Genomic DNA, 27,437 nt, shown 5'->3' with positions numbered 1-27,437 from the left:
CATTCCTACTCTGTTATTTGAGGGGTCCGCTTCCACACAGTGGATGACATTCTCCAGGCCATCGACTGCTCCGTCCGCGACCTCTAGATCAAGTGCTCTCAACAGCATCCAACCACATCGCTCGGAACGAGTGCTACACAATGATGGTGATTACTTCGAAGCCCTGTAAAATGCCTAACGTGTAAGTATGCCATGTATCTAAATAAAAAATAGTTGTCATATTAAAAAAACAACCTATGTACAAAAGTAACTGACTCAGTGAAACCAAGGGAAGGGTAGGTAGTTTCTGATTGGCTAAAGAATATTAAGAAGCACATTGGCTCATTTTAAGTGGGCACTTCTGCACAGGCAATAATTTTTTAACAGTTCAGAGGCAGTAATGGCATTCCTACTCTTATTTGCTGGCCTCATAGAGATATTCGTTAGTTATTTGAAGTGCTTTATATTAGGCTTACTGGTGGCAATACATACAGAAGCATAGTTCCTTCAAACACTCCGTATTGTCTGCCCACTTTGCATCTCATATTTCAAACTGTGTTGTGGACAACAAGCAACCCAATATGATTTATGCGGACAAAAACTCAATTACAGGGAAATGGTTTATAATTTGAACAAACATGTTGAAAGATTATTATTTTATTACAAATTTGCCTTACATCACACCGACACAGATAGGTTTTATGATGACAATGGGATAGGAGTGGGAAGGAAGTGACTATAACCTTAAGGTACAGCCCTAGCATTTGCCTGGTGTGAAAATGGGAAACTACGAAAAATCATCTTCAGGGCTGCTGACAGTGGGGTTTGAACCCACTATCTCCCAAAAGCAAGCTACAGCTAAGCAACACTAAACGCATGGAAAAATTGCTCGGTCGCATTGAAAATAATAATAATAATAATAATAATAATAATAATAATAATAATAATAATAATAATAATAATAATAATAATAATATTTTAAAATCTAAAAATTGTATCAGCTCCTGTAGTTTTGATAATGCATATGATATTCAAATATCAGGTCCTGAAAAGCAATCTTAAGTGCCATCACGTGTACACGCGAGCACAAAAATGGTGTCCCGGTATAAACAAAGCATGGTATACCCCCATCTCCACGCTCAACGCATTGCTGCAGGTAGACAGCCCACTACAAGGCTGCTGTGATTGAAACGGGCACAGTGGTGGATGTATAGCAACACACACACTGTGCCTTCAGCACTACCTGTTCACTCCCTCCCCTCCTTTTCGGTACTTTAGTGGCCTTCGACACTACCCCCTTCACTCCCTCCCCTCCTTTTCGGTACTGGAGGGGGCAGTGTTGACTGTTTACGTTGGGACACCGTTTCTGTGCTTGCATGTACCTGTCCCTCCTGAAACTTTGTCAGTTGCAACCTATGGGGCAGTGCAGCAACAGTAGCTATTATAATTTTTACGGGTACAAAAGAAAATGTGTGATATACAGAAAAGAACGTTGGAGAAGCCACTTGCACACTTTCAACCTTTTTCTATGGTGGAAGACAAAGATATTGGAGCCTTTTATACTATATTTACTGAGCAACTTTATTATGCAGTTTGGGTCACGTAGCTGTTAGCTTGTATTTGGGAGAGAGTGGGTTCGAACCCCACTGTCGGCAGCCCTGAAGATGGTTTTCGGTGGTTTCCCACTCTCACAAAAAGCAAATGCCGGGGCTGTTCCTCAGTTAAAACCACCGTCGCTTCCTTCTTAGTCCTGTCTATTCCATCGTCACCATAAGATCTGTCTGTTGTCGGTGCAATGTAAAAAACAAATAGCAAAAAGGAAAGTACTGGATTAAACTCTGCTTGTGTCTTTCCTGATAGACATTTCCTCGTTCCTCATTCCGGCAACATATGAAGAGTGTATGACACGCATTTGTCAATATATTTTTAATGTCGGATCCCACTGTCTAAGTATAGATCTTTGGACATCTAGGGATACTCAGAGCTACATAGCAGTCACAACGCTTTGTATGAATGAAGGTTTCGAAGTATTAGTTCTCGAAATATAAATGGGTCATTGCAAACATTTTGTAGAAATAGTTAACCTTTACATTGCTGCGCTCGCAATATTGCGAGCACGGAGAGTGACCGCTGCTCTGCTGCGCCCGTAATATTGCGAGCGTGACATTCTTCTGAATTTATCAACGCAATACTCTCAATGTTGACGTAAAAAGTTATTCAAACTCCGTGGGTGGATACACGCATCTCTCTGCAGTAGATAGGAGCTTACGAAATGACAATCTGTTGATTCATTCATGAGTTATTGAGATAAATACGGCACTCTGCTTTACGAGCTGCTCTGCGGTATGCCCGGCGTGCAAGCTAGCAGCGAGGCCTGCGTCAGGGATGAGTAAGCTACAGTATGTCGACCGCCAGTAAAGCACGCGATCTTACCGAATCCAAGGTTGTAAGAGTGCTATCCACATTAGAATCGGAAGATGAATATTCCGATTTTAGTGATTTCGAGAATGATGATAGTGATGACACCGATTATAATGAAAGTAAAATGTAGGCTACCCACAGTTTTGGAATTACCAGTTTTGTACAACCCTTGATTAACTGGTCTGGACCATTTTTTATTTTGATGTATAGGAATTTAATCAATTCTCAGTGTTTTATCTTGAATAATATTTTACCGTAAAATTTAGATACATTTTTACTCATTTTAGACACCATGAAGTTATTGTCTTCAGTTTAGTTATATATCGGTGCTTGGAAGTGGACACCTAGGACCACTTGTAGCCACTGCAACATGCAAGTTGAGCTTTTTACCGTTATTTTTACTTATTAGGTCGATATTTGTTCAATTGTTGGCCTTTTATGTTGGACAAAATTGAATTTCCTGTGCAACATATAGCTAATTTTGTGTTAGAAAAATCAGTTTAGGACCTTCCATATTTAGTATAAAAATATATGATAAGCAGGCAAGAACCCTCTGGTTTTTCCCGTCATATTTCCGACTTTTATGTAATGAAGTTAATTATTAAAAATAATTCAGCACAGGGCTTTTACGAAAGAGAATTTATCTCAGCAATGAAAAGGTTAAGAACATGAGTGAGAGCTGGCAAAAGGCATAGTGGGAGAGATAAGGACTACTGCTATTTGCGCACTTATTAAGGTGAGGCTAGGGCCTTGAAGAGGCAGCAGGTATAGCAACTGTTCCTGCAACTTGTATTATGTTACTTTTATATCCTAATACTGTCTGGCTGCTTGGCTAAATGGTTAGTGTGCTGGCCTTTGGTCACAGGGTTCCGGGTTTGATTACCGGCAGGGTCGGGAATTTCAACCATAATTGGTTAATTTCGCTGGCACAGGAACTCGGTGTATGTGTCGTTTTCATCATCATTTCATCCTCATCACAACGCGCAGGTCGCCTACGAGCATCAAAACAAAAGACCTGCATCTGGCGAGCCGAACTTGTCCTCGGACACTCGCAGGTCGCCTACGAGCATCAAAACAAAAGACCTGCATCTGGTGAGCCGAACTTGTCCTCGGACACTCCCAGCACTAAAAGCCATACGCCATTTCCATTACATCCTAATACTCCAAACTAACTGTCTTACTAATAAAAAGTCCTTATACAGTTGTTTAACACTTGTATAGTTATGCAGTGAATAAACCCTGTATAAGCATTTTATATTTTTTCATACTAATAAACGAGGTATACGCATTGTATTACTATACAGCACGTATACACTTGTTCCAAGGCATAGGAATCTCTTACTGCAGTTCACTGGCGTTTTTCGCATGTTCACCGCCTTTATAATCGCTTCTTCTGGTTATCTACGAGCAAAACTTTCCGGAAAGTCGTGCAGTAGCACGGCATATCGAAAGGGCAGTGGCAACACAAAGTGAGACAGCTGGAAATCGACTTATAGGGCTGGTTTACACGGGCAAAGTAGCGAGGCGAGTAGAGTGGATAGTAGAGCTACTAGCATCGTGTAAACGACTGGGATAGTAGCATGTAGAGTAGAGTAGCTAGTACACAGTAGAGTAGAGTGGGTTTCCGCTGTGGTAAAGTAACTCTGCCACTATCCTACCCCCTCACCGGAACCGAGCTCCGAGAGCTGGCAGAGAAGGCCGAGGACGCTCGATTTTTCAGTTGGCGCGTCATTCGCCTATTTCCATGTGTGTACTGATGATATTCTGCTGAGTAAATTGAGCATTTTTGTGCATTTATTTGGTGGCAAAATCAAGTGTACGGAAGAAGAAACATGTAAATTTGTAGAACTGACAGTGAACATAAACAGCATCATTTATAGAAACTAAAATATGAGACGGGCGGCAGAAGAGGACTTGATTACGAAAATGGGTAAAGAGGGTTTTGGTTTTATGGACCTTAAACAGAATTTTTTTTAAAATACGATGTACCTACAACCAAGAACTGACGAAAATTCGTAAATCCAAGAAGTGTGGAGGTGGTGCCGCCGACATCTACACTCCCTCTCTTAAGTGGTTTAGTAAAGTATAATTTGCAAGGTAATACTGAAAGCCGTCCGCCTCTGTGGTGTAGTTAGTGTGATTAGCTGCCACCGCCGGAGGCCCGGGTTCGATTACCGACCCTGCCACGAAATTTGAAAAGTAGTATGAGGGCTGGAACGGGGTCCACTCAGCCTCGGGAGGTCAACTTAGTAGAGGTGGGTTCGATTCCCACCTCAGCCATGCTGGAAGTGGTTTTCCGTGGTTTCCCGCTTCTCCTCCAGGCAAATGTCGAGATGGTACCTAACTTAAGGCCACGGCCTCTTCCTTCCCTCTTCCTTGTCTATCCCTTCCGATCTTCCCATCCCCCACCAGGGCCCCTGTTCAGTATAGCAGGTGACACCGCCTCGGCGAGGTACTGGTCATCCTCACCAGCTGTATCCCCCGATCCAATGTCTCATGCTCCAGGACACTGCCCTTGGGGCGGTAGAGGTTGGTCCCTTGCTGAGTCCGAGGGAAAAATCAACCCTGGAGGTAGAGCAGATTAATAAAGAAAGAAGAATATTAAAAGCCACAACGTAACATTATAGCTCAGTGATATTAAGGGGAGGTGCACCTTTCGGGTCAAACAAATGCAGGTGTATTGTCCTATAATGGAGAACAGACCACCCTCTTTTCGGTGGAAGAAGGATTTAAAAAATATCTAAACTTGTAATAATTTCGAAGATGCAACAACAAATATAAACAAGTATCAGCTGGATTGTCCCTTTAGGTGAAGGTTTCTCAAGTTTCAGTGTTACACAGCGTGTTCATCATGTGTCTCGACGTGTTTAAGTTAGACAATGATGCAGGACTTTGTACTGTAATCATATTAATAACATACATAGGGATCTTCTACCTCGTATCACTTGACAATGCCATTAATTTTAAGCAATAACAGTAATGTCCACAACAAATAGAATAATGTTCATATTTTGTTTGGGATATCCAAAATAATTATTGTTTACAGTACAATGTCAGGTCTTGAAAATTAATCTCTACACCTGGGCCGTACAAGCAACGAACAAACGAATTATACAAATAGATCAGTAATTGGGGTATTTATGGCAAAGGAGCTACTACAAATTAGGCCTACGCCAGCGTAATTTACAGTGTACTGATGGCTATTATCATTGGCCAAGAACTTCAGAGTCACCTCAAGCTTACATCTCGGTGTTATTGCATTTCTCATCACTGTGTTGTGTCTTTGAATTTGCGGTGTTATAGCATCTAACAGTGTCTGAAAGTTATCAGGCTTCGATCTCATACATTTTCTGTATTCTTCTTTATACTCTGTCGCAAGTTCTCTCAGAATTAATGTTGATGCCCTGAGTGTATCTCTCCTAAGCCAGCCTCTTACCCATTCCCTTCTTTCCTCATTTGCTTCACTAACCTCTTGCATTATTGTTTACAGTACAATGTCAGGTCTTGAAACTTAATCTCTACATCTGGGCCATAAATGCAAATGTCTTTAGACTCTTCGTTACGATGTGCTTGCGTCTTGACATGGTGCTACTACTCTACTCCATGATGCAAGTATAATGGTGTGTCAGTGCGCATCCAGTCTACGCAGTGACGTCCACTGGTAGCAAAGCAAGGAAGGCGGTAACATTTCTCGCTCTGTGAAGAGAGCGCATCATTCAAAATGTATTCGTTTACAATCGAGAGACCACTAATATATTACTACAGTCAGTTTATTATTATGTCATTAATATTCTAAGTATTTTACTCCTACATTTATGTAATGAATGCCTTACACATAAGCGTTATACGGAACCTCTAGCAGTTTATAATGTTTGACGTTTTCTTGGACGTTTATCTAATTTTCTTCCTGTTTAACTGTTTCAAGCGATTACAACATCTTGTGCGCGCTAAGGTTAAACTCACTCCTCGAATAATTTTCACCGTTGGCGGTAATTGTTTCATAGCTCTCTCTGTTAGTTTGTCAAATATGTACGGTTCCCCGCAAAGCTAGTTACCGTGAATGTCATCTCTAATCATTTGACCTCCCGAGGCTGAGTTCCAGCCCTCGTATCACTTTTCAAATTTCGTGGCAGAGCCGGAAATCGAACCCGGAACTCCGGAGGGAGGGAGGCGCAGCTAATCACACTAACCCCTACACCACATAGGCGGACTTGATTTTATTTTCACGGGTCATTAAAAATTTAATTTGCCCTGCAAAAAAAATGAAGCATTGAGTGACATCGTGGTCAGGGTCAACAGCAAGGATAGAATCGTGCTAATGGGCGATTTCAATGCGAGAGTTGGGAATAGAACTGAAGGATACGAAAGGGTGATTGGTAAATGTGGGGAAGATATGGAAGCTAATGGGAATGGGAAGCGTTTGCTGGACTTCTGTGCTAGTATGGGTTTAGCTGTTACAAATACATTCTTCAAGCATAAGGCTATTCACCGCTACACACGGGAGGCTAGGGGTACCAGATCCATAACAGACTATATCTTAACAGACTTTGAATTCAGGAAATCTGTTAGGAATGTACGAGTTTTCCATGGATTTTTCGATGATACAGACCACTATCTGATCTGTAGTGAACTAAGTATCTCTAGGCCTAGGGTAGAGAAAGTGAAATCTGTCTGCAAACGAATAAGGGTAGAAAATCTCCAGGACGAGGAAATTAGAAGTACATGGATACGATTAGTGAGAAGTTTCAAACAGTAGATAGTAAGGAGGTTCAGGATATAGAAAGTGAATGGGTGGCATACAGGGATGCTGTAGTAGAAACAGCAAGGGAATGCCTAGGAACAACTGTGTGTAGATGGGAAAAGGCAAACATCTTGGTGGAATGATGAAGTGAGAGCAGCTTGTAAATGTAAAAAGAAGGCTTATCAGAAATCGCTCCAAACAAGGGCCGAGGCAGACAGGGATTTGTACGTAGATGAAAGAAACAGAGCGAAACAAATAGTTGTTGAATCCAAAAAGAAGTCATGGGAAGATTTTGGTAACAACCTGGAAAGGCTAGGTCAAGCAGCAGGGAAACCTTTCTGGACAGTAATAAAGAATCTTAGGAAGGGAGGGAAAAAGGAAATGAACAGTATTTTGAGTAATTCAGGTGAACTCATAATAGATCCCAGGGAATCACTGGAGAGGTGGAGGGAATATTTTGAACATCTTCTCAATGTAAAAGGAAATCATCCTTGTGGTGTTGCGGACAGCCAAGCTCATGAGGAGGAGGAAAATGATGTTGGTGAAATTATGCTAGAGGAAGTGGAAAGGATGGTCAATAAACTTCATTGTCATAAGGCAGCAGGAATAGATTAGACCTGAAATGATGAAGTATACTGGGAAGGCAGGGATGAAATGGCTTCATAGAGTAGTAAAATTAGCATGGAGTGTTGGTAAGGTACCTTCAGATTGGACAAAAGCAGTAATTGCACCTATCTATAAGCAAGGGAACAGGAAGGATTGCAACAACTATCGAGGTATCTCATTGATTAGTATACCAGGCAAAATATTCACTGGCATCTTGGAAGGGAGGGTGCGATCAGTCGTTGAGAGGAAGTTGGATGAAACCCAGTGTGGTTTCAGACCACAGAGAGGCTGTCAGGATCAGATTTTCAGTATGCGCCAAGTCATTGAAAAATGTTACGAGAGGAATAGGAAGTTGTGTTTATGTTTCGTAGATCTAGAGAAAGCATACGACAGGGTACCGAGGGAGAAGATGTTCGCTATACTGGGGGACTATGGAATTAAAGGTAGATTATTAAAATCAATCAAAGGTATTTATGTTGACAATTGGGCTTCAGTAAGAATTGATGGTAGAATGAGTTCTTGGTTCAGGGTACTTATAAGGGTTAGACAAGGCTGTAATCTTTCACCTTTGCTGTTCGTAGTTTACATGGATCATCTGCTGAAAGGTATAAAATGGCAGGGAGGGATTCAGTTAGGTGGAAATGTAATAAGCAGTCTGGCCTATGCTGACGACTTGGTCTTAATGGCAGATTGTGTGAAAGCCTGCAGTGTAATATCTTGGAACTTGAAAATAGGTGCAATGAGTATGGTATGAAAATTAGCCTCTCGAAGACTAAATTGATGTCCATAGGTAAGAAATTCAAGAGAATTGAATGTCAGATTGGTGATACAAAGCTAGAACAGGTTGATAATTTCAAGTATTTAGGTTGTGTATTCTCCCAGGATTGTAATATAGTGAGATTTAATCAAGGTGTCGAAAAGCTAATGCAGTGAGCTCGCAGTTGTGATCAACAGTATTCTGTAAGAAGGAAGTCAGCTCCCAGACGAAACTATCGTTACATCGGACTGTTTTCAGACCAACTTTGCTTTACGGGAGCGAAAGCTGGGTGGACTCAGGATATCTTATTCATAAGTTAGAAGTAACAGACATGAAAGTAGCCAGAATGATTGCTGGTACAAACAGATGGTAACAATGGCAGGATGGTACTCAGAATGAGGAGATAAAGGCTAATTTAGAAATGAACTCGATGGATGAAGCTGTATGCATAAACCGGCTTCGGTGGTGGGGTCATGTGAGACGAATGGAGGAGGATAGGTTACCAAGGAGAATAATGGACTCTGCTATGGAGGGTAAGAGAAGTAGAGGGAGACCAAGACGATGATGGTTAGACTCGGTTTCTAATGATTTAAAGATAAGAGGTATAGAACTAAATGAGGCCACAACACTAGTTGAAAATCGAGGATTGTGGCGACGTTTAGTAAATTCACAGAGGCTTGCAGACTGAACGCTGAAAGGCATAACAGTCTATAATGATAATGTATGTATGTATGTATGTATGGAAAAAAAATATGTTCGAACATTGAAGTAATTATCTCAGAAATGACATTTGCCTTTTTTAGTTGTTGTAATTCCCATTCATTCTTCAATAGCTGTTCATATTTTTCCTTAAGACACTCTTTTCTCTTTCCAACAGTAGGATCTTTCTTCTAAAATCATTCAACTTGTTAGTTACATTTTCTCCGTTATAGTCCACATTCTCTTCAGTTTCATCTTCCCTAAAATTAACATAGACTAGTTATTTATTCTTTCAGTTGAAAAAATGGAATGTTATATAACATTTAAACATATATTTATTGTCTTTCTTCACTCACCTATTGAAATCAGCAACCGGCGCTCTTATAAGTTCAGCTACATCCTTATGTCGATTTCTCTGTTTTTCCCTCTCGACCCTCTGCCACTATTAGGAGTTAATATATTTCCTCCTAATGGTATAGTCTCATATATTCGGTTTTAATTCACGGCTGCTTTTATTCCGATGATTTAGAAGTTGTTGTCTTAAAGGGATTTCAAAGCACGTCACAGTGAAATAAAGCGAGCAAACTCGACCTGAAGTAATAACGTAATAACAAACCTTGTATTAACTTAACACAGCATATATTAAATAAAGAATATTATAATTTTTCGTGTATTATAAATATGTACCGTGTTTCACACTAGATTTATCATTGCGCCGACAAGCGTTTTCAAACAGTCTGGCAAGATGTTCATTTTTCGGGAATGAAAAATACTTTGTGTATGATCCTTGGTTTTCCTGTAGTAGCTTAAACAGTCTGCTACTGCACAGCCCGGCATTTTCAAAAGTGTGATCCGTGCAGATTAATGAAAAGAATAAAAGAGCTTCAAATTATGTACAGCACGTATTTAATAAATAATGCATGTTTAACACATTAAAAATACAACAGCGACAAGCCAGGTAGCCGCAGAGCCAGTTTCTCGCAGTGCTCCCCGCGTGACATCACCTGCGCAGAAGCAACGCGTTTTCGTCTCTGTTACTAACACACCATTATACTCACATCACGCTCTACTCTACTGTATGACTCTGCTCCCGTATGAACGATACAAGTGTCAACTCTACCAAACAGTGGTAGAGTAGAGTAACGTGGCTACTCTACTATCTACTCTACTCGCCTCGCTACTGTACCCGTGTAAACCAGCCCATACTGATATCAACATTTCTTCAGCTTGCTTGTGTGATGAACGCCAAAAAATAAATGGAAAATTTAAGAAAAGATCAATAGCTCCTAACTGGAATAGTACGGAAAACGTAAGCAATTGTAATTGAATCGGCGAGTTGAAAAGGGTACGGTACACAATCCAAAATCCTTACTTTTCAGGAGAAAGGAAAACCTGTTTTGTAGCTAAAGGAAAGGTTTGATCAAAAAAGTTTCTATTTCTGCGTATTCAACTACAAAGTATGGAAATCATATTATGTACGGTTTTCAAGTTATACCATTTTTATGTCGAGGAATATGTCCCTTTTTAGGGTACTCAAATTTGATAAAGATCTTTGTAGAGGCAGATAATGTATAATAAACTCGCAATTTCAGAAGTTTATTAAGCAGCAACACATTATTACACAAAAGTACACCCAACTATCATTTCTCTTATAGTCATTCCGTCTCTTTAAAGTGTTTTACTATACGAAGATGTCTAGCCTCCATAATCTCTGAATGGTGTATGTCTTCTATGTTTAAAATACTGTGAAGATCATCAACGTTATCGTACAATCTTTCAATGTGTGTTCAATGTTAAATGGATAAGTCGAATATTTCACCACTATCATATTACTGTAGACAATAAATACCACGAAAATAAACTGCTCACTCATTTCTTTTTCTGCTACTCACTGCTATGCAGCGCTTATACTAGGGTCCTGGTCTGTATAAGCAATTCAATGAATAACTATAACAGATGTATACACAAGGCTTATATGCGGTTTATTAGTAACGAATTTCACATAAACGGTGTATAAACCTTGTATAAAAGTTAAACACCGTTTATTAGTAAGACTGTAATACTACCAGTACAGTGTAATGGATACATAGGAACATGATACTGGAAAGTAACCATTTGGTTCATCTCTAGAAACCAAAAAGAAAATGACTATCTTGTCATTGGATGGTCAGGTCATGTGTACCTCCTCATAGTACAGGGAGTTTTTTAGCCTTCCTCTCCAGATGAGAGATGTCACACACAACCAACAGCCAATTCCAATGTTGATGGTTGCACATTGACAGCCAAATGGATGGTGTTGCTGTTATTACTTAAAATTACTGCTATTTTGTACAGCCAAATGGATGGTGTTGCTGTTATTACTTAAAATTACTGCTATTTTGTAAGTGCAAGGTTCTTCAGTTTCGACAGACTGAAGAACTTCACAGTTCTAGATTAAATGAGTCACCTTTAAAAAAGATGTCTTCCACTATAACAAATTAACTGCTATTACAATCACAATGGAATGCCAGACAAGTAATTACCGAGTTTCAAAGTTAATTTTACTGCAGTGTACTAAAATAACATGAACAGAAAATGTACACATACATATGTTTATTTCCACCACAGTACATACCATCGGTTAGGCAATGAAGATAACAAGCCACACTGCCCCGTAAGTCTAAGTTTACTATCTATTAAATCTACTATGTAGCATCCCACACATGTGCGGATAGCCTACACCACATGCAAGATGCTACCATAATTACAAGCTACACTAACATCCTAAATAGCTTATTGTACTGCCTATGACTAAGTTAAAAGAGCTGGTTGGTCGTGATATTTCCTCTGGTAAGGAAAACTGCCCATCCAACTCATAGACACCACTACCAGCCCCGCCTCGTGTGGTCACACTCATCTTCTGTCCACCCTGTTGTATATGGCTCACCTTCCCTTCAAACTGACAGCACCCATCCTTACTTCTCCTCTTTCCCCACGTGCGGACATGCTTAATCTTTTTTACCTCGGGATGGGTCAGTCCCACCCCACCCTTTCACCTCTTATATCCCGCACCCCCCATCACGTATCTTCCAGTCTGCTCTTTCTCACTTACACCATTCTACTCCCTAACCTACTACTCTAGATATACAACAACCTTCACCACTCCATTATTTGCTCCCTTATTTTTTACTCTTGAATTACACAAACTACCACCATTCCTCATCACCTCCCCACAATCCACAACACCGACGTTACAAACATACCAACAGTTTTCTTACCAATCTACACGTTCACACCATCTTCATACAGTTCTTCCATATTATTTACATCTAATACTCTAAAACCACTCATTAATTGTTCATTGTCCGTTTCCATGGCTAAATGGTTAGCGTGCTGGCCTTTGGTCACAGGAGTTCCGGGTTTGATTCTTGATGGGGTCGGGAATTTTAACCTTAATTGGTTAATTTCCCTGGCACGGGGGCTGAGTGTATGTGTAGTCTTCATCATCATTTCATCCGCATCATGACGCGCAGGTCACCTATGGACGTCACATCAAAAGACCTGCATCTGGCAAGCCAAACTTATCCTCTGACACTTCCGGCACTAAAAGCCATACGCCATTTCCAATTCAATTGTTCATTTTCTTAAACAGCGCCATAAACTTAATATTTATACTACCTGCTCATCTCTCACCTGCTCTTTCTCACTTACACATACCATTCTACTCCCTAACCTACTACTCTAGATATACAACAACCTTCACTCCATTATTTGCTCCCTTTTTTTACTCTTGAATTACACATAAACTACCACCATCCCTCATCACCTCCCCACAATCCACAACACCGACCTTACAAACATACCAACAGTTTTCTTACCAATCTACTCGTTCACACCATCTTCATACAGTTCTTCCACATTATTTACATCTCATACTCTACAACCACTCATTAATTGTTCATTGTCCGTTTCCATGGCTAAATTACCAATATATACAAATCTCTTCTTAGTATATCTACCTTGTATATAATATAAAACTCATTCTACTCACCACCATCCTGCTCAGGGCAGATAAACAGTCCTCTAGGCAAGATGCTCTCTCTCTCATTCATCAAAGTCTTGCTCAATCCATCCCCCTAGTCGACTACTCTAGATATACAACAGTTCATCCTTTCCCACTCTCTTTTAACCTCTTTACAGTTACTCTCTCAGCCTTCCTTCTCCTACCTAATTTCTACGTTTTACAAAGTCTTTCACCTTCACTCCCAATCTAGATATAATATATTAAATTACCAATATATACAAATATCTTCTTAGTATCTCTACCTTGTATATAACATTCATTCTACTGACCATCATCTTGCTCAGGGCAGATAACCATTCCTCTGGGCAAGATGCTCTCCCTCATTCATCAAAGACTTGCCCAATCCATCTCCTTAGTCAACTAGTCTAGATATACAACATTTCATCTTTCCCCACCCTCTTTTACACCCATTTACATTAACTCTATGCCAATCATTCCTCCTCCAATTCACTACACTACACTATAACAATCTCTTGATATAGCATATACCTTATATCAATAGAACTCTCTCGTTCTAGTTAACAGCATCCTGCTCAGGACGAATAACCATTCCTCTGGGCAACATGATTCTCTTGTTCATCTAAATCTTACTATCTCTTTCTCTGAGCACTCCATTTTTAGATTCAACTCTCCATTTTGCCCATCTCCTTCTACCGTCTGACTCAACTCCCCCTGCTTCTCTCACCTCATATTCCCTGTTCTAAACATAGCTCCATCCCTCCCTCCTCCTTCTTTCTTCCATTTCCTATTCTTCCTACCTTATCTCTCCCTTCTTTTTTATTGGCCCATTTTTGCTCCCTTCATTCTTCCTGTCATTCCATCAATTTCTTTAAAAATCTGACTCACAACATTTAAATATTTCAATATATTTGCCCCTCTCTCCCACACTCTACACAACCATGCTGTCATCTTATAGCACTTTTCTACCTTTTGCATCTCTTTCTTATTCAGTAATTTCTTTTTACTCTCCTGTAAGGCTCTGCATTGGTTGAATATATGCAAATCCGACCAACCCTCCCCACACAAAATACATCTATCCTTGTTTTCTCATCCTATCCATCCCCTGGTTTTCGAAACTCCCACTACCCACCAATATAAACCTCTTTTAGCTCTTCTGCCCTCAAACTCCATTTCTGGGTTCATTACTTCCACTAATTTGCTTAATACTGATAGTCTTTCACCCTACATTCCGACCTGCCTTACACTGGCATGAACTTAGATCATGTAAGGATTTAAAAGTCGAACAGACTTATTAATCAAACTTCTACACCTAATCATATTCCTTAATCCAACTTTGAGGTTGCAATATTTTTTGTCGATAAGAACTCTCAAGGAAAAAAAAAAAAAAAAAAAAATTACGCTGTTATCCCTAAAGTAACTTTATCTTGTAATCATTATTAATGGATCATTCATCCATAAATCAATGTTTTAATTATGAAGAGTTGCACTTAATTTCATGTCACCCCAACAAAATATGATACTATACTTATTAACAATACCACTAAACAAAATATAATTTTGTATAAACTTCTATATCTAATAATCTTCCCTTTACCCTTTACCCTTTTCCATGCCCATTCTTTCCTCTTCCCCCACCACATTCACCGTAACTCACCCATACCCAGATTTTGTACCCTTTGTTACACTTATTCACGCAGTATCCTTTGTTCTCCATACCTTTCTGAAACCTATACGCTTCTTGTAGTAATTCCCCTCCCTTCCCTTCTTCCAATCTTATCCAATACTTAAACACCCTCTTAGCTATTGCAATCTGCATCGATTCTTTACAAACTAATCTAGCTCCCGCATTTGCAGTGCAGTTTGGTAGGCCCACCATAATCTTGCTAAATTTTGCCACTACCTGTTTCAGATGAACAGAAAATGTTTATAGATAACATTTGGGTAATTAACCCTCATGTGGGAAGCTATATAAAAGATTTTTAATCCCCAAGCCAAATTCATCACATAAGCAAACTGTACAAAGACATGTTGTTAAATTCTGAAAAATGATAAACCTAAAGTACGGAATTCCTAAGAAAAGTTGTATGTATGTTCTAACAGAAGAAAAACTTATCAGATCAGAGGAATATGTGAATGTTATTAAAAAATCTGTGCTTAGTCTCGCACAGGTATCTCAAAAGTTAATGTTTTTTTTTTTTTTTTTTTTTTTGCTAGGGGCTTTACGTCGCACCGACACAGATAGGTCTTATGGCGACGATCTCAAAAGTTAAAACAACCTTTAAAATTGAAATTGTGTGTCCATACGCCAAAACGTACAACTACATGACAATGGTAGAGCTGAATTTTTTAGGCACCTCCAATCTTCTACATGAAAATTAATCGCCTCTCTCGCAGCCTGGCCTGCTAGTAAATTTTCCACTCTTCTCCTGCTTGACAGTCACATGAGGAAAGGAAAAAACCAACTCTCTTTCTCTCTATGTCAAGCAAAGGGAACAATGTTACAACAGAGTATTTAGGTTGTCAAATGAAAGTGAGATTCCATCAGTCACATTGGTCCAAATTATACTCTAAAAGTGTTAGCAAATTCTCAATTTATTTTACAATCTGCTTTATGTTGCACTGACAGAGATACTATAGGTCTTACGGCAACAACGGGATAGGAAACAGCTAGGAGTGGGAAGGAAGCGACTGTGACCTTAATTAAGGTACAGCCCCAGCATTTGCTTGATGTTAAAATGGGAAACCATGGAAAACCATCTACAGGGCTACAGACAGTGGGATTCAAACCCATTATTTCCCGAACGCAAGTTGACAGCTACGTGACTCAAACCGCGCAGTCACTTGTTCAGTAATTTTAGTTACAAGGAGAACTGTAAAAATTTTGCAGGAGCCAACCCATGGACTTACCAGCCTTCACTGTCTGAACACAAATAAGGTCACAATTTAGAACATAACTGAGAATGTCCCTTTTCTCACGACAATTTACTATGCCATTCAGCTCCTGCATACAATTCACAAGCTAGGAAGAGGCCCCTGAAAATCATGTCACAAAAATATCCAACTCAAGAAAACAGTAGAAAATGACATATGACTTTTAGTGCTGGGAGTGTCCAAGAACATGTTTGGCTCGCCAGGTGCAGGTCTTTCTATCTGACACCCGTGGGCGACCTGCACGTTGTAATGAGGATGAAATTATGAAAACGACACATACACCCAGCTCACATGCCAGCGAAATCAATCAATGATGGTTAAAATTCCGAACTCTGCCAGGAATTGAACCCGGGACCCCTGCGACCAAAGGCCAGCATGCTAACCACTTAGCCATGGAGCCGGACAGGTAAACAGTAAGGGGCCTAGATGCAGAATAAATTATAAACTCTAAATCTCCAACGAGAAATCCCAAATTACACCACCAAGGAAAATTTAAAAAGTTTAAAAATGGCCAACATGACAGAGAAACACTTACCTTCTTACGCCTGTCGCCTTTATCTTCCTCATCATCAGATATTAATATGATATTCTCTTTAGTTGCTCGAGTCCTGGAACTTGCTTTTCCTTCCCGATTCAGCTGGGAGGGACCACAATGTACTGCAGTCTAAACAATACCCATACATGTAGGCATATTCTATACCCTTTTTTGTTGTTTTATTTGGTAACATTAACACAGTATTTTAAAAAATTAACTGGTCTGTTTCCTAGCATGAACAGACTATAATTAGCAGGCACTATACATTGATATGAACAAGGTTAGTTGCTTTTGGTTCATTTTTCCCAAAAGTATACTTTAAAAAAAAAGCAAACACAATATTTTGAAATGTTCAAGCAAAATATGTAGTATATAGGAAACCTTGATTAATAATTAATTATCTCCAACAGCAAAAGAGAGGCAGAAACTTACCATTGAGCAAAATAAACTGTTAGATGCCATTCTATTGTTTGTTCCAAAATCTCGAGCGGGACATAAAAAATCTGAAATGAATATAAGAAGTTATTAATCATAATCAGAGTTGAAACCTGTAAATACATTTCATAATAGCCAAGTTCATTTTGTGAACTGTCTGACTGACGTATGACTGAATAACAACAATCAGCCTGAGAAAATAACAGTAAAAAATGGCTATCCGATTTAGGTCAGTGATGAAATAGGTTGAATTTTTTTTAAAAATAATTATGTGATATTTACAGCTAAGAGCATAACTAAGGTGACTGAAAAGTCTTCTGCAAATAGCCACCTCTGTACAGGCAAGGAAGGCCTTTGGAGAAGTGGAAGTTAAAGGATCCACTATTAAGCTTGCCATAAAGTGGGATAGAGTGCTTAGTTCCGTGCCCGGCCACCAAAGGCTAAGTGAACCTCGGGGCCATGCGCTGCTCCAGAAGTGGAAATATCATTTATTAACTTTTTCAACTTACTCACAGGCGAATCGAACCCAGGTCCAAAAAAAGTCTTCTAAAATATACTTTATAATAATAATGATGATGATGATGATGATGATAATAATAATAATAATAAACATCCTTTCATTTCAAAATACGAGATGTCAAGCAGAATAATAACCAAACAAACTATTATTATTCTTCAAAATAAAGATGATCATTCCAATGACTTTACCCTATCTTTCTGCTAACATCTAAATTTGTTGGCAACACTCAACCTTGGATCAAAAGGTAAAAAACTCAGTACAATCATTTCTGACTTCTTCAAGATTATCAAACTTTCTTCCTTGAAGAGATGACAAAATAGTCTGTATGCTGAATAAGGCAATGTTGTTTGTCCAACCCTTGTCCCGTTTCTCTACGGGGTCGGGTATGAGGTGTATGTCCTGGGAGGTTTTTATGATCATATGAGATAAAATGAATGATGTGATATATGATAGTAGGGACAGGGTGAAACCCAGTGCCGGCACAAAGTCTACTCCTGTCGAATAGCACCAAGGGGTCTGCTCAAGGCTTGATGTCCCCATGCGACACACGAATCACCATCAACAGTGTCATACGCCCTCACTCCATATGAACACTACGGAGAGGTTTGGAATTTAATTCAGGCTTTTGGCATGCAATCTAGTGATTAGAAACTGTATATCACCTCCTCCACTACCCTGCCGCCAACATTCTGAAGGTGAAATTTTTTCGACCAACGGGACTCGAACCGGCTAACCACGGTGTCCGACTGTTTAGACTTCAGTGCCTTAACGATCAAGGCCACCAGGCGGGCTTTGAATAAGGCAATAATTCAAGAATTTTTTTCTTAATGTCCTGAACATAGAACCTTTCTATTCATCTAAAACTGGATGATGTTAAAACAACTTAAACCTGATACATCTACTTAAATCTGACAACAATACAGGCATTGAGAACACTTCATGAAAAACTGGTTGAGATATTTTGCCACAAGACAGTGGCTTTCTCTTCTCAGGTTTACACATTTTCTGTAATGACACAATGGGTTCCTAGATGTAAAGTAAGAAATTTCTGAGAAGTTGACAGTAATATCAACTTATTACCAGACCTGTGCTGCAGTAATTTCACACTGTAGTTTATTTTTTTCAAGTGGTGAATATGGATAGGATCTGTGGCTTCTGAATAACTGCAGCTTGTCAATACCTTCTGGGTGCTTCTGAGGCTGTTCTTTCCGTACAGTGCACAGAAGATAATTATTAGTACCTGAAGGTCCTGAATGAGCCTCGTCTTCAAAACTATTACTTCCATCACAGAAACACCTAACCAATTTTGATGCCATTCTGAATAGTAACCACACCTTCACCTTCGAAGTCACACAAATCTTCTCTCTAAAGGAGTCCAAGAAATAACTGAATTATGATTTATTGTGATAAACTTACTGCACTGAATAAACAATAGATAAAGAATCCACCTTGTCAATACTAATGAAGGTTAATTACTAGTACATGTTTCGAGAACATATCTTTATTCAGTGCAGTAAGTTAATCAATGGACGCACTTGTGAATGGTCGGCTGTTGAGAGTGCTCTTCCAATATCACAGTGATAAAGTACTTAAACCTACTGAAATTGTGTGTGTGTGTGTGTGTGTGTGTGTGTGTGTGTGTGTGTGTGTGTGGTACATGTTGGTAGAAATTGGGAATAGTGACATTTATTTGATTTTATATCAAGTAGTTCAACTGGTGTTCAGTAGTTTACGTTTTCTCGGTTAAGTAGGCTAGATAGGTGTACGTTGTTTTGAATTTACGTTGAGGAAATAATATAATTAAAATATAAAATTTTTAATTTAAAAAAATGTTATTGAAGGTTTGTTGGTATAATACTTACAAGTGCAGATTATCATAAGGAGTTGTAAATTCCACAGTTTTTACATTCGTGCAAACAACAGACCCGGTATTTCGTATATTCGTTCAAACTATCACGAAGGTAATAATTTATTAAATTAAATAATGTGATACGCCTGCAAACTTTGAATTAAAAAAGAAATTAAAGAGAATACATGGTATTTTACAGGAGAATTAGTCTAATCAACAGTCCTTGGATTGTTAAAGATTGTTTGCTGCATTCCGACGAGATCAAAGAGAATATGGTAGTTGAGTAAACGAATACAAGAATCACCTGACTACTGTATTCCAGTAATTTGTAGTTCTAAATCCCCAGCATACTTTGTACCTTGTACCTTCGTTTATTAACAATCAAATTCCTATATCACAATAATACTGCAATTCAAGTCCCCAGCGTAATTTTCACTGAAGTTCTTTTCCTCTTAGTTTTGAGAAATTATTGTAGGCAACCTCATATTTTTCAGCATTTAAGGACACTTTTATACTCCGCCCTGCATAGTAGGGAAAATAATAGTAATCCACCAGCTGTAAAAATCATGTAACCACTGCAGATACAGTATATTAGATAGTATCTTGCCTGCTATATTCGTGTGTGTGTATATATATATCTATTAGAGCATAGTAGGATAAAATAGTAATAATAATAATAATAATAATAATCTTTCTACGCATTCAGCTGCATTTGTAATCTTTAAGTGGTTCTTGTGAACTTCAAATTTTAATTGCAATTTTCCTTTCTGTTTGTGCTTAGTAATAACATACTGAAATTAGGATCCATCTGAACGTAGTTTAAAGTTATTCTAGTGTATTGCATCTTATTAGACATGAGCGCACTTATTCTACTATTGTAAAATATTTATGTAGTATAGAAGAAGTATCTGTAGAAACTCTTACTACAAATCTGTTGTAATTAGGATAGGCTTGACTGCAGTTTAGAATTGTGTAATTCTTGTGCATTCCTTTCGGTATTCAGTAATTAACGGCAGTTGTTATCTTGTTAGGGTCTTGTAGGATAAAAATATAGTATGATTAATACTGTAGTGTAGGAGTATATTAATAAACTTATTTTCGTGTTATCTTTGTGTACTATCCTAGACAATGTTTCTTTCCCCCCCCCCCCTTTTTTTTGCACAGAAAAAGTTATTTTACTTTTCCTTTTCTTATTTTTTCATAAAGAATGGCTAAGGAGTGCAAGTGTAGGATCTGTGGGTGTGGTCAGGCATTAAGGAGATGAGGTAAGAGTTGGAGAGTTAGAGGGAGATAATTAGGATTCTCTCAGAGGACAAGAAGGAAAGTAGGCCTCCCTCAAACAATGTAGAGGATACAATAGGTGTAAAAGAGGGATGGGAAGGAAAGGGGGGAACTGTAGAAGACAGATGGTCTAATGTTTTAAGGGGAAGGAGATTGCAGGCTAAGGGGGCTCTATTCAGGATCAGAATTCAGGACAGGTGTCTGTGAGAAATTGGTACAAGTCACTGCAGGTAGAACAACAGAGGGAAAATGAGGAACAGGGAACTGTTGCTGAGAAGTGTGGAAGTAGGAGGAAAGGAAAAGGTAGGAAAGGGAAATGTAGAACATAGGATAGGAAAAGACAGGTGGAACAGGGTCATGGGAAGGAGAAAAGGGAGGAGGAAGTAGCTTCTGCAGCAGTGAGGAAATATCGAGCTGACCAGGAGGGGAGGGGATCAATTGAGGCGCTGGTCATGGGGGATTCCATTGTTAGACATGTGGGGAAAATGTGTGGAGGAAAGGGAACCAGGATAGAGTGTTATCCAGGAATTAGGTTGAGGCAGATGTTGAGGAAAGCAGAGGAGAAGGCGGGAAAGGAGAAGGTGGTAGTGTTTCACGTCGGTACCAATAACGTAAGGCAAATAGGTATAAGTACCAACATAGTTGGGGATGTGTGGGATCTGGTAAATGCAGCACAAGTGAAGATTAAGGAAGCAGAGATTCTTATCAGCAGGATACAGACTGGAAGGTGATTGGGGGTTTAAATGAGACTATGGAGTGAGTATGTGAGAAACTCTGAGTGAGATTTCTAGATTTTAATGGGTGGGTAGGAGATAGGGATCTGCGCTCAGACGGCCTTCACTTAAACTGCAGTGGTACATGTAACTAAGGAAACTTGTTTGGAAGGGTTATAGGGAGGAACATTCAGGGAAATGGAGTGATCTAGGGAGTGGCGATAAGGGTACAGGGATCTGGAGGTCAAGTTGGGATGACATAAAAATGTTAGTGTTGGACTCTAGAAGTGTTGTAAAGAAAGGAACAGAATTAATTTAACAAATATGTGCTTACCAGATATTGTAATAGGAGTTGAATCATGGCTGAGAAATGATATAATGTTTGCAGAAATATTTTCACAGTACTGGACTGTGTTGCAGGTTATAAATTTCATTTTTTGTCCATATTGAAGATGTACTTGCGATACAAATTCTTATAATTTTGTTAATTACCACCTATTCAATACAATAATAATGTAACAAAAACTTACATATTTGTTGTTAATATGGTACATGTTTCGCTCCTTTTTCGTGAGAATCATCAGCCAATTATAATTTACTTAAGGTTATATAAGATCGTGAATCTGTTCTATTGGATTAAATTATGCTTTTAAACCTGAATGACAATTCTTATAATATTTTACAAGTCATAACAATAAAAATTATGTCTAAGTTAAAACATATTTGTCTAAGATCTAAGTAACATTTCATTGACGAAACTCATCTGGTGAACATCCTTTAAAATTATTTTAAAAACCTTTTGAGATCTGGCTAATTGTATTGATTCAATGTTGCTTGACTTGTATGATTGTCGTTGAAGCTTCGTTAACTATATTAATTTTCTGCAGTTGATAATTTACGTTATGAACAATTAACTAGTTCTTGATGTTGCTGGAGTAACATTTGTACAAAATGTATTGGCATTAATCTTATGTTGTCAATACAAGAGTACTGTTTATGAACAAACTTGTTGGTGAATAAAAACTTTCTAATGTGAGGTAGAATTTGAATGGTTCTCGTATGTTTCAAATTGGACTCGTTGGTATATTTTTCTTTCTGCTGTGTAATTGTCTAGTGTTACTCCTAGCCTCTAGACACTATTTATAATAAATTAAGCTGGTAGCCTTGCTCTGACAACACATATTGAGATAGGTTTTGAAAAGCAGTTAAAGAGTGGAGCAGTGTTTATTGATCTAACAGCTGCATACGATACAGTGTGGAGAGAAGGTATTGTGTGCAAGTTCTTTAAAATGACAAAGAATAGTCAAATGTTGTGTCTGATTAACAATAGGCTCTCAAATAGAATTATCCAGGCAGTCATGCATACAAATCACAGCAAAATAAAGGTACTTAAGGATCTGTTCTCTCTCCATTACTGTTTAACCTGTATATTGCAGACATACCTGTCACAAGCTCTCGTCAATTTGCTTATGCTGACGATCTGGCAATAATTAGTCAGCATGTGGATGCTAATGTGATAGAGAGAACTGTAAATGCAGACCTGGATGTTTTGTGCACATACTTCAAAACGTGGTGCCTGAAACTAAGCCCTAGTAAAACAGAAACCTGCTTCTTCCATCTAAATAACCGACAAGCTAATATCACATTGAAAGTGTCACTTAATGGAAGTCTTCTCCCTCACAATGCCAACCCCAAATATCTTGGAGTTGTTCTCCAACGAACGCTATCATATAGGAAATATCTAACCAACCTAGCAGCCAATTAAGGTCACGCAACATCATCATCCACAAACTAGCTGGCTCCACATGGGGAGCTTCTGCATATACTTTGCGTACTTCAGCTATGGCACTGGTGCTTTCCACAGCCGAGTACTGTTCTTCAGTTTCGATCAACAGCTCTCATGCTAAAAAGGTGGACACGGTCTTGAATGAAACAATACGTGTCATAAGTGGCATAGTAAAATCTACTCCTCTTTTCTGGTTGCCAGTTCTCAGCCACGTAGAACCTCCTAGAATTAGAAGATTGAATAACTTGGTCAGAGAATACAAGATATTAACCAATCCTGATCTCCCCATCCATGAAGATGTTATCAGATTCAGCCGCCTCAAATCAAGATCTCCTCCTATTCAAACAGCACAGGAACTTGTTAGTAGGGATTTCAATCCAAAAACTGATTGGCAACAAGAGTGGAACAGCATAGCTCCGACTCAATGGCAGACACTGTTCAATTATAAGAATCTTCCAGCTGGCTTTGATTTGCCCCGCAAGACATGCGTAGCCCTCAACAGAGTCCGTACTAACCACGGGAGATGTGGATCAATGATGTTTAAATGGGATATGAGATCTCCAGCCTATGACTGTGGTGCAATCAAGCAGAATATCGACCATACTGTCACCGAATGCAATGGAAGGGCATGCGCTGGATCCAGCCAGGACTTTGTGGTGGCTTCTGCTGACACCATACATTGGCTTGAGAATTTAGATCTAACTCTTTGAACCCTTTTGTTTGCATGATTGTTTTGAATGTTATAATGTGTATATCTTGTAATTTTGTATTTAATAGTTTGTGCTTACTGTTCATGTATATTTAATCTTTGTATTGTTTTGTGTACATTACCATACACTAACAATAATAATAATAATAATAATAATAATAATAATAATGTGGCCATTTATTGTGACTTGAATGGGTTAAAAAGGGTGTTAATTTTACTTTTGTTCTCTGCATCTGCTATCTTGAGTCCAACTGCTTTAATTTCATGGAACCATTGTCCTCCTGCCTTCTTTCCAAGATTTCTCACAACTCACAAGTGTAACTGGCTTCTGAGAGAGTTACGGTTTTATAGTGTTGGATCTTAGTGTCTATTGACAGGCATTTCTTAATAAATTTATTGACCATTTTAGAAATTGGGCTTTTTTTATTTTGTTGGTTCTTTTTAACCATGTTTCTTTCTCGCTTAAGGTGTTTCTGATGATTTCTCCAAGATATTGTAATTGTAGAACTATGTTAATTTTTTTTTATCATTTATGCTCAGTGGTTTCATGGGCATGATCTCAGTTTTCTCAAAGCATATTTGTGTTCCTATTTTAGGGCAATTTTTTAAAGAATGGTGATCAGCACATGAACTACTTCCAAGTCAAGGGCTGAGCGAGCTAAACGGTCTGCAGATCCCAAGCAGTTTGTTCCTATTGAGGGTTTTGCTCCAATTTTGATTGGAGGTGGGTTTTCCTTTTGCCAAAGTTTCATGATGTAATCAAGAGCCATAGTGAAAAGCAGTGGATATAATCCGTCGCCTTGTCCGGCGCTAGTTTTTATTGGAAAAGCTTTTGACACTTCTCACCTGAAATTTACCTTGGAAGTAGTCTTGATTAGTCTGATTTTTATTAATTTGGGATGAAGACCGTACAATCTAAGGATTTTTTAAACTGTGGGTAAACAGATACTATCATATGCTTTTCTGAAATCTATGAATGAGATGAAGAGCTGTTTATTTCTGCACTTGTAATATTCCATTATTAGTTTCAGGCTGAGAATCTGGTCTGGACAGCTTCTGTATATTAATGAAAAGTGTTAAGAAAAAATTCTGTGTTGGTGACTTTTTGTTGTGTTTCAGTTGGACTGTAAGTGATAAAGTGCCTAAAGATACAAAAATCCAATGTTGATGTCAGGTATGTAAATTGTTGGCATTTTAATATTCTTGACAACAATGAGAACCGATGGAAAGAAGCACAGTGTATCGGCCAGCGAGGGAACCAACACGGCAGCGATGCCATCTATGTTACCGACAAGCATGAACGTTTCAAGCTACAAAGAAATTGCTAAGCTCAAAATTATCAGAAACTGGACGAAAATTATGAACTGTGCCGTTTATAAAGTGCATTATTATTGAAAGTAAAATGAAACAAAATATTTAGATAGGTGTGTGTAGCATTAAGAAGTTACTGCGTATTAAAATGGAGAAAGGGAATGTATGTACACCCTATTAGAAAGCCTGGCTCTTTATTTATCACGTCTCATTGGTGCCAGAGAGAGCCTTTATTTTGGAGTGTTCTGGTATGTGTTTGGAGAATGTGGGAAATTTTCCACCCTCATGGAAAAAGACCCAAAGTCTGCTCTGTTGAAATTCTGCATGAGATTGGTCGTTTGGTTCCCATGTTCTGGAAGGCTGATGCGTGCAAACTTGGTGGGTTTAATATCTTAAGACACAAAGTAGAGTCTTCAAATTCTCATCTTGGTTCCCAGTCAGAGTGGACGTCTTTCATTCAAGCTCTCACTCCATAGGGGAGTCCAGACAGTATAAGGTAAATTTTATTTTCATTGTTATGTCTTAAATTAGTATCTCATGCAGGAATTCTATGGGGCAATCGTCACATCTTCAATGATTTGATTTCAGCAAAATAGGTTTTCAGTGCTATGATATAATTTGTTTATATATAAGTGTAAGGAGTTAAGCTTTATCAATAATCTAGTCGTAACAACTCAAAACACAAATTAAAAATACATATTTCATTGCAAGCTTTAAATATTAGGTTGTCTACACTACAGCATAACTGGTTGCTGTACATTATCATATACGACCATGTTGGAAGGAAAAGTTCAGGGGAATAAGGGAAGAGGAAGGCCAAGGAAGAAGTATCTGGATTCCACGATGGACAGACTGAATTTCAAGAAATATGCTGATTTGAAATGCTTAGCAAAGAAGAGACAAATATGGCTGCAAGGACAAGGCCTTGCCTTTAGGATATCAATGTAGGTATACTATTAACAGGATGTGAGCAGGTCAATGAGATATTTGTCACGTACGAGCCCAAACTCAATGGTTTCGTTTCTCTTTTTTTTTTTTTTTTTTCTTGTAGAGGACTGACTGTCTTGCATAAATATGTAAAATGTGATGAATATAACTGTTTATCATCTTGTTATTCAATCAACCCAATTTACAAAAACAACAAAATTTGAATCATTCTCACATATTTTTCAAACAGAGTTTCATAAACTAGTCTATATAAGGTAAGTTTTTAAGACAGTATGATGCAAACAATATCCAAAATATTATTTAATGTAATGAAAATGAGAGTAGAAACAAAAATGCAGGAATCTACAACTGATGAATTCACTACATATATATTGAAACCTTGTAACCTTAGGCAGCACGTCAATAATAATTAAATGCATAATAACTCAATACTTGGGACAATTTGACGCCACCTAGTAATGACTTGAGATCTCTTCCTTACTGTGCACGAAGGGCAGAAAGCATTACGAGAGCTTGCGAGGGGAAGAAACAAAGAGAGCTGCACTAACTAGAAGACAGAGAGAGTATTTGACAGTGATCACGTGGGTAAAGTAAAACTCAGGAGCCCAGATTCCATATGCCAATAACAGAGTTGGCAAACAGGGTTTCAAGAATGAAACTTACATTTCTTTATTTGTTCAAGACAATCCCCAGCAGAGAGCCTCCGTGGCTCAGACGGTAGCGCGTCGGCCTCTCACCACTGGATACCGTGGTTCAAATCCCTGTCATTCCATGTGAGATTTGTGCTGGACAAAGCAGAGGCGGGGCAGGTTTTTCTCCGGGTACTCCGGTTTTCCCTGTCATCTTTCATTCCAGCAACACTCTCCATTGTCATTTCGTACCATCTATCATTCATTAATGTATCACTTTGGGAGTGGCGACCTCATCGTACTAATAGCCTATACACGATTCATTCATTACATCCCTGACCCGGTCAATGACTGAAAAACAGGTTGTAGGTTTTCATTTTCAATCCCCAGCAGCTAAATTTCAGAGACAGCAATGGGTGAATTAATGATGAATTTTCCTGACAAAGTTGCCAATAACTGAAATGAAATCAGGTATTGACATCAAAAATGCGATGGAAACTTCCACTTCAGCATTGTAGACACTAGATGTGAGGGGGTAACGGCAGGCAGGGACACTAAATTAT

At 38.7% G+C, this 27,437-nt stretch overlaps 1 protein-coding gene across 7 annotated transcripts in view; it reads right to left on the bottom strand.

Moving 5' to 3' along the window:
- LOC136858074 (sentrin-specific protease 1) overlaps nt 1–27,437 on the bottom strand; it is a 322,570-nt gene that overhangs the window by 211,588 nt on the left and 83,545 nt on the right. For all 7 annotated transcript variants that reach the window (XM_067137329.2, XM_067137330.2, XM_068225408.1 and 4 more), the window contains 2 exons: nt 17,126–17,196; nt 16,694–16,822 (listed from right to left, as the gene is read on the bottom strand). In XM_067137329.2, coding sequence (XP_066993430.1) covers nt 16,694–16,822; nt 17,126–17,196 — 200 coding nt within the window. The remainder of the gene's footprint in view (nt 1–16,693; nt 16,823–17,125; nt 17,197–27,437) is intronic.

This window comes from Anabrus simplex, chromosome 1, assembly GCF_040414725.1.
Source record: "Anabrus simplex isolate iqAnaSimp1 chromosome 1, ASM4041472v1, whole genome shotgun sequence".
Lineage (NCBI taxonomy): Eukaryota > Metazoa > Arthropoda > Insecta > Orthoptera > Tettigoniidae > Anabrus > Anabrus simplex.
This window is presented reverse-complemented; position numbering and strand designations above follow the sequence as displayed.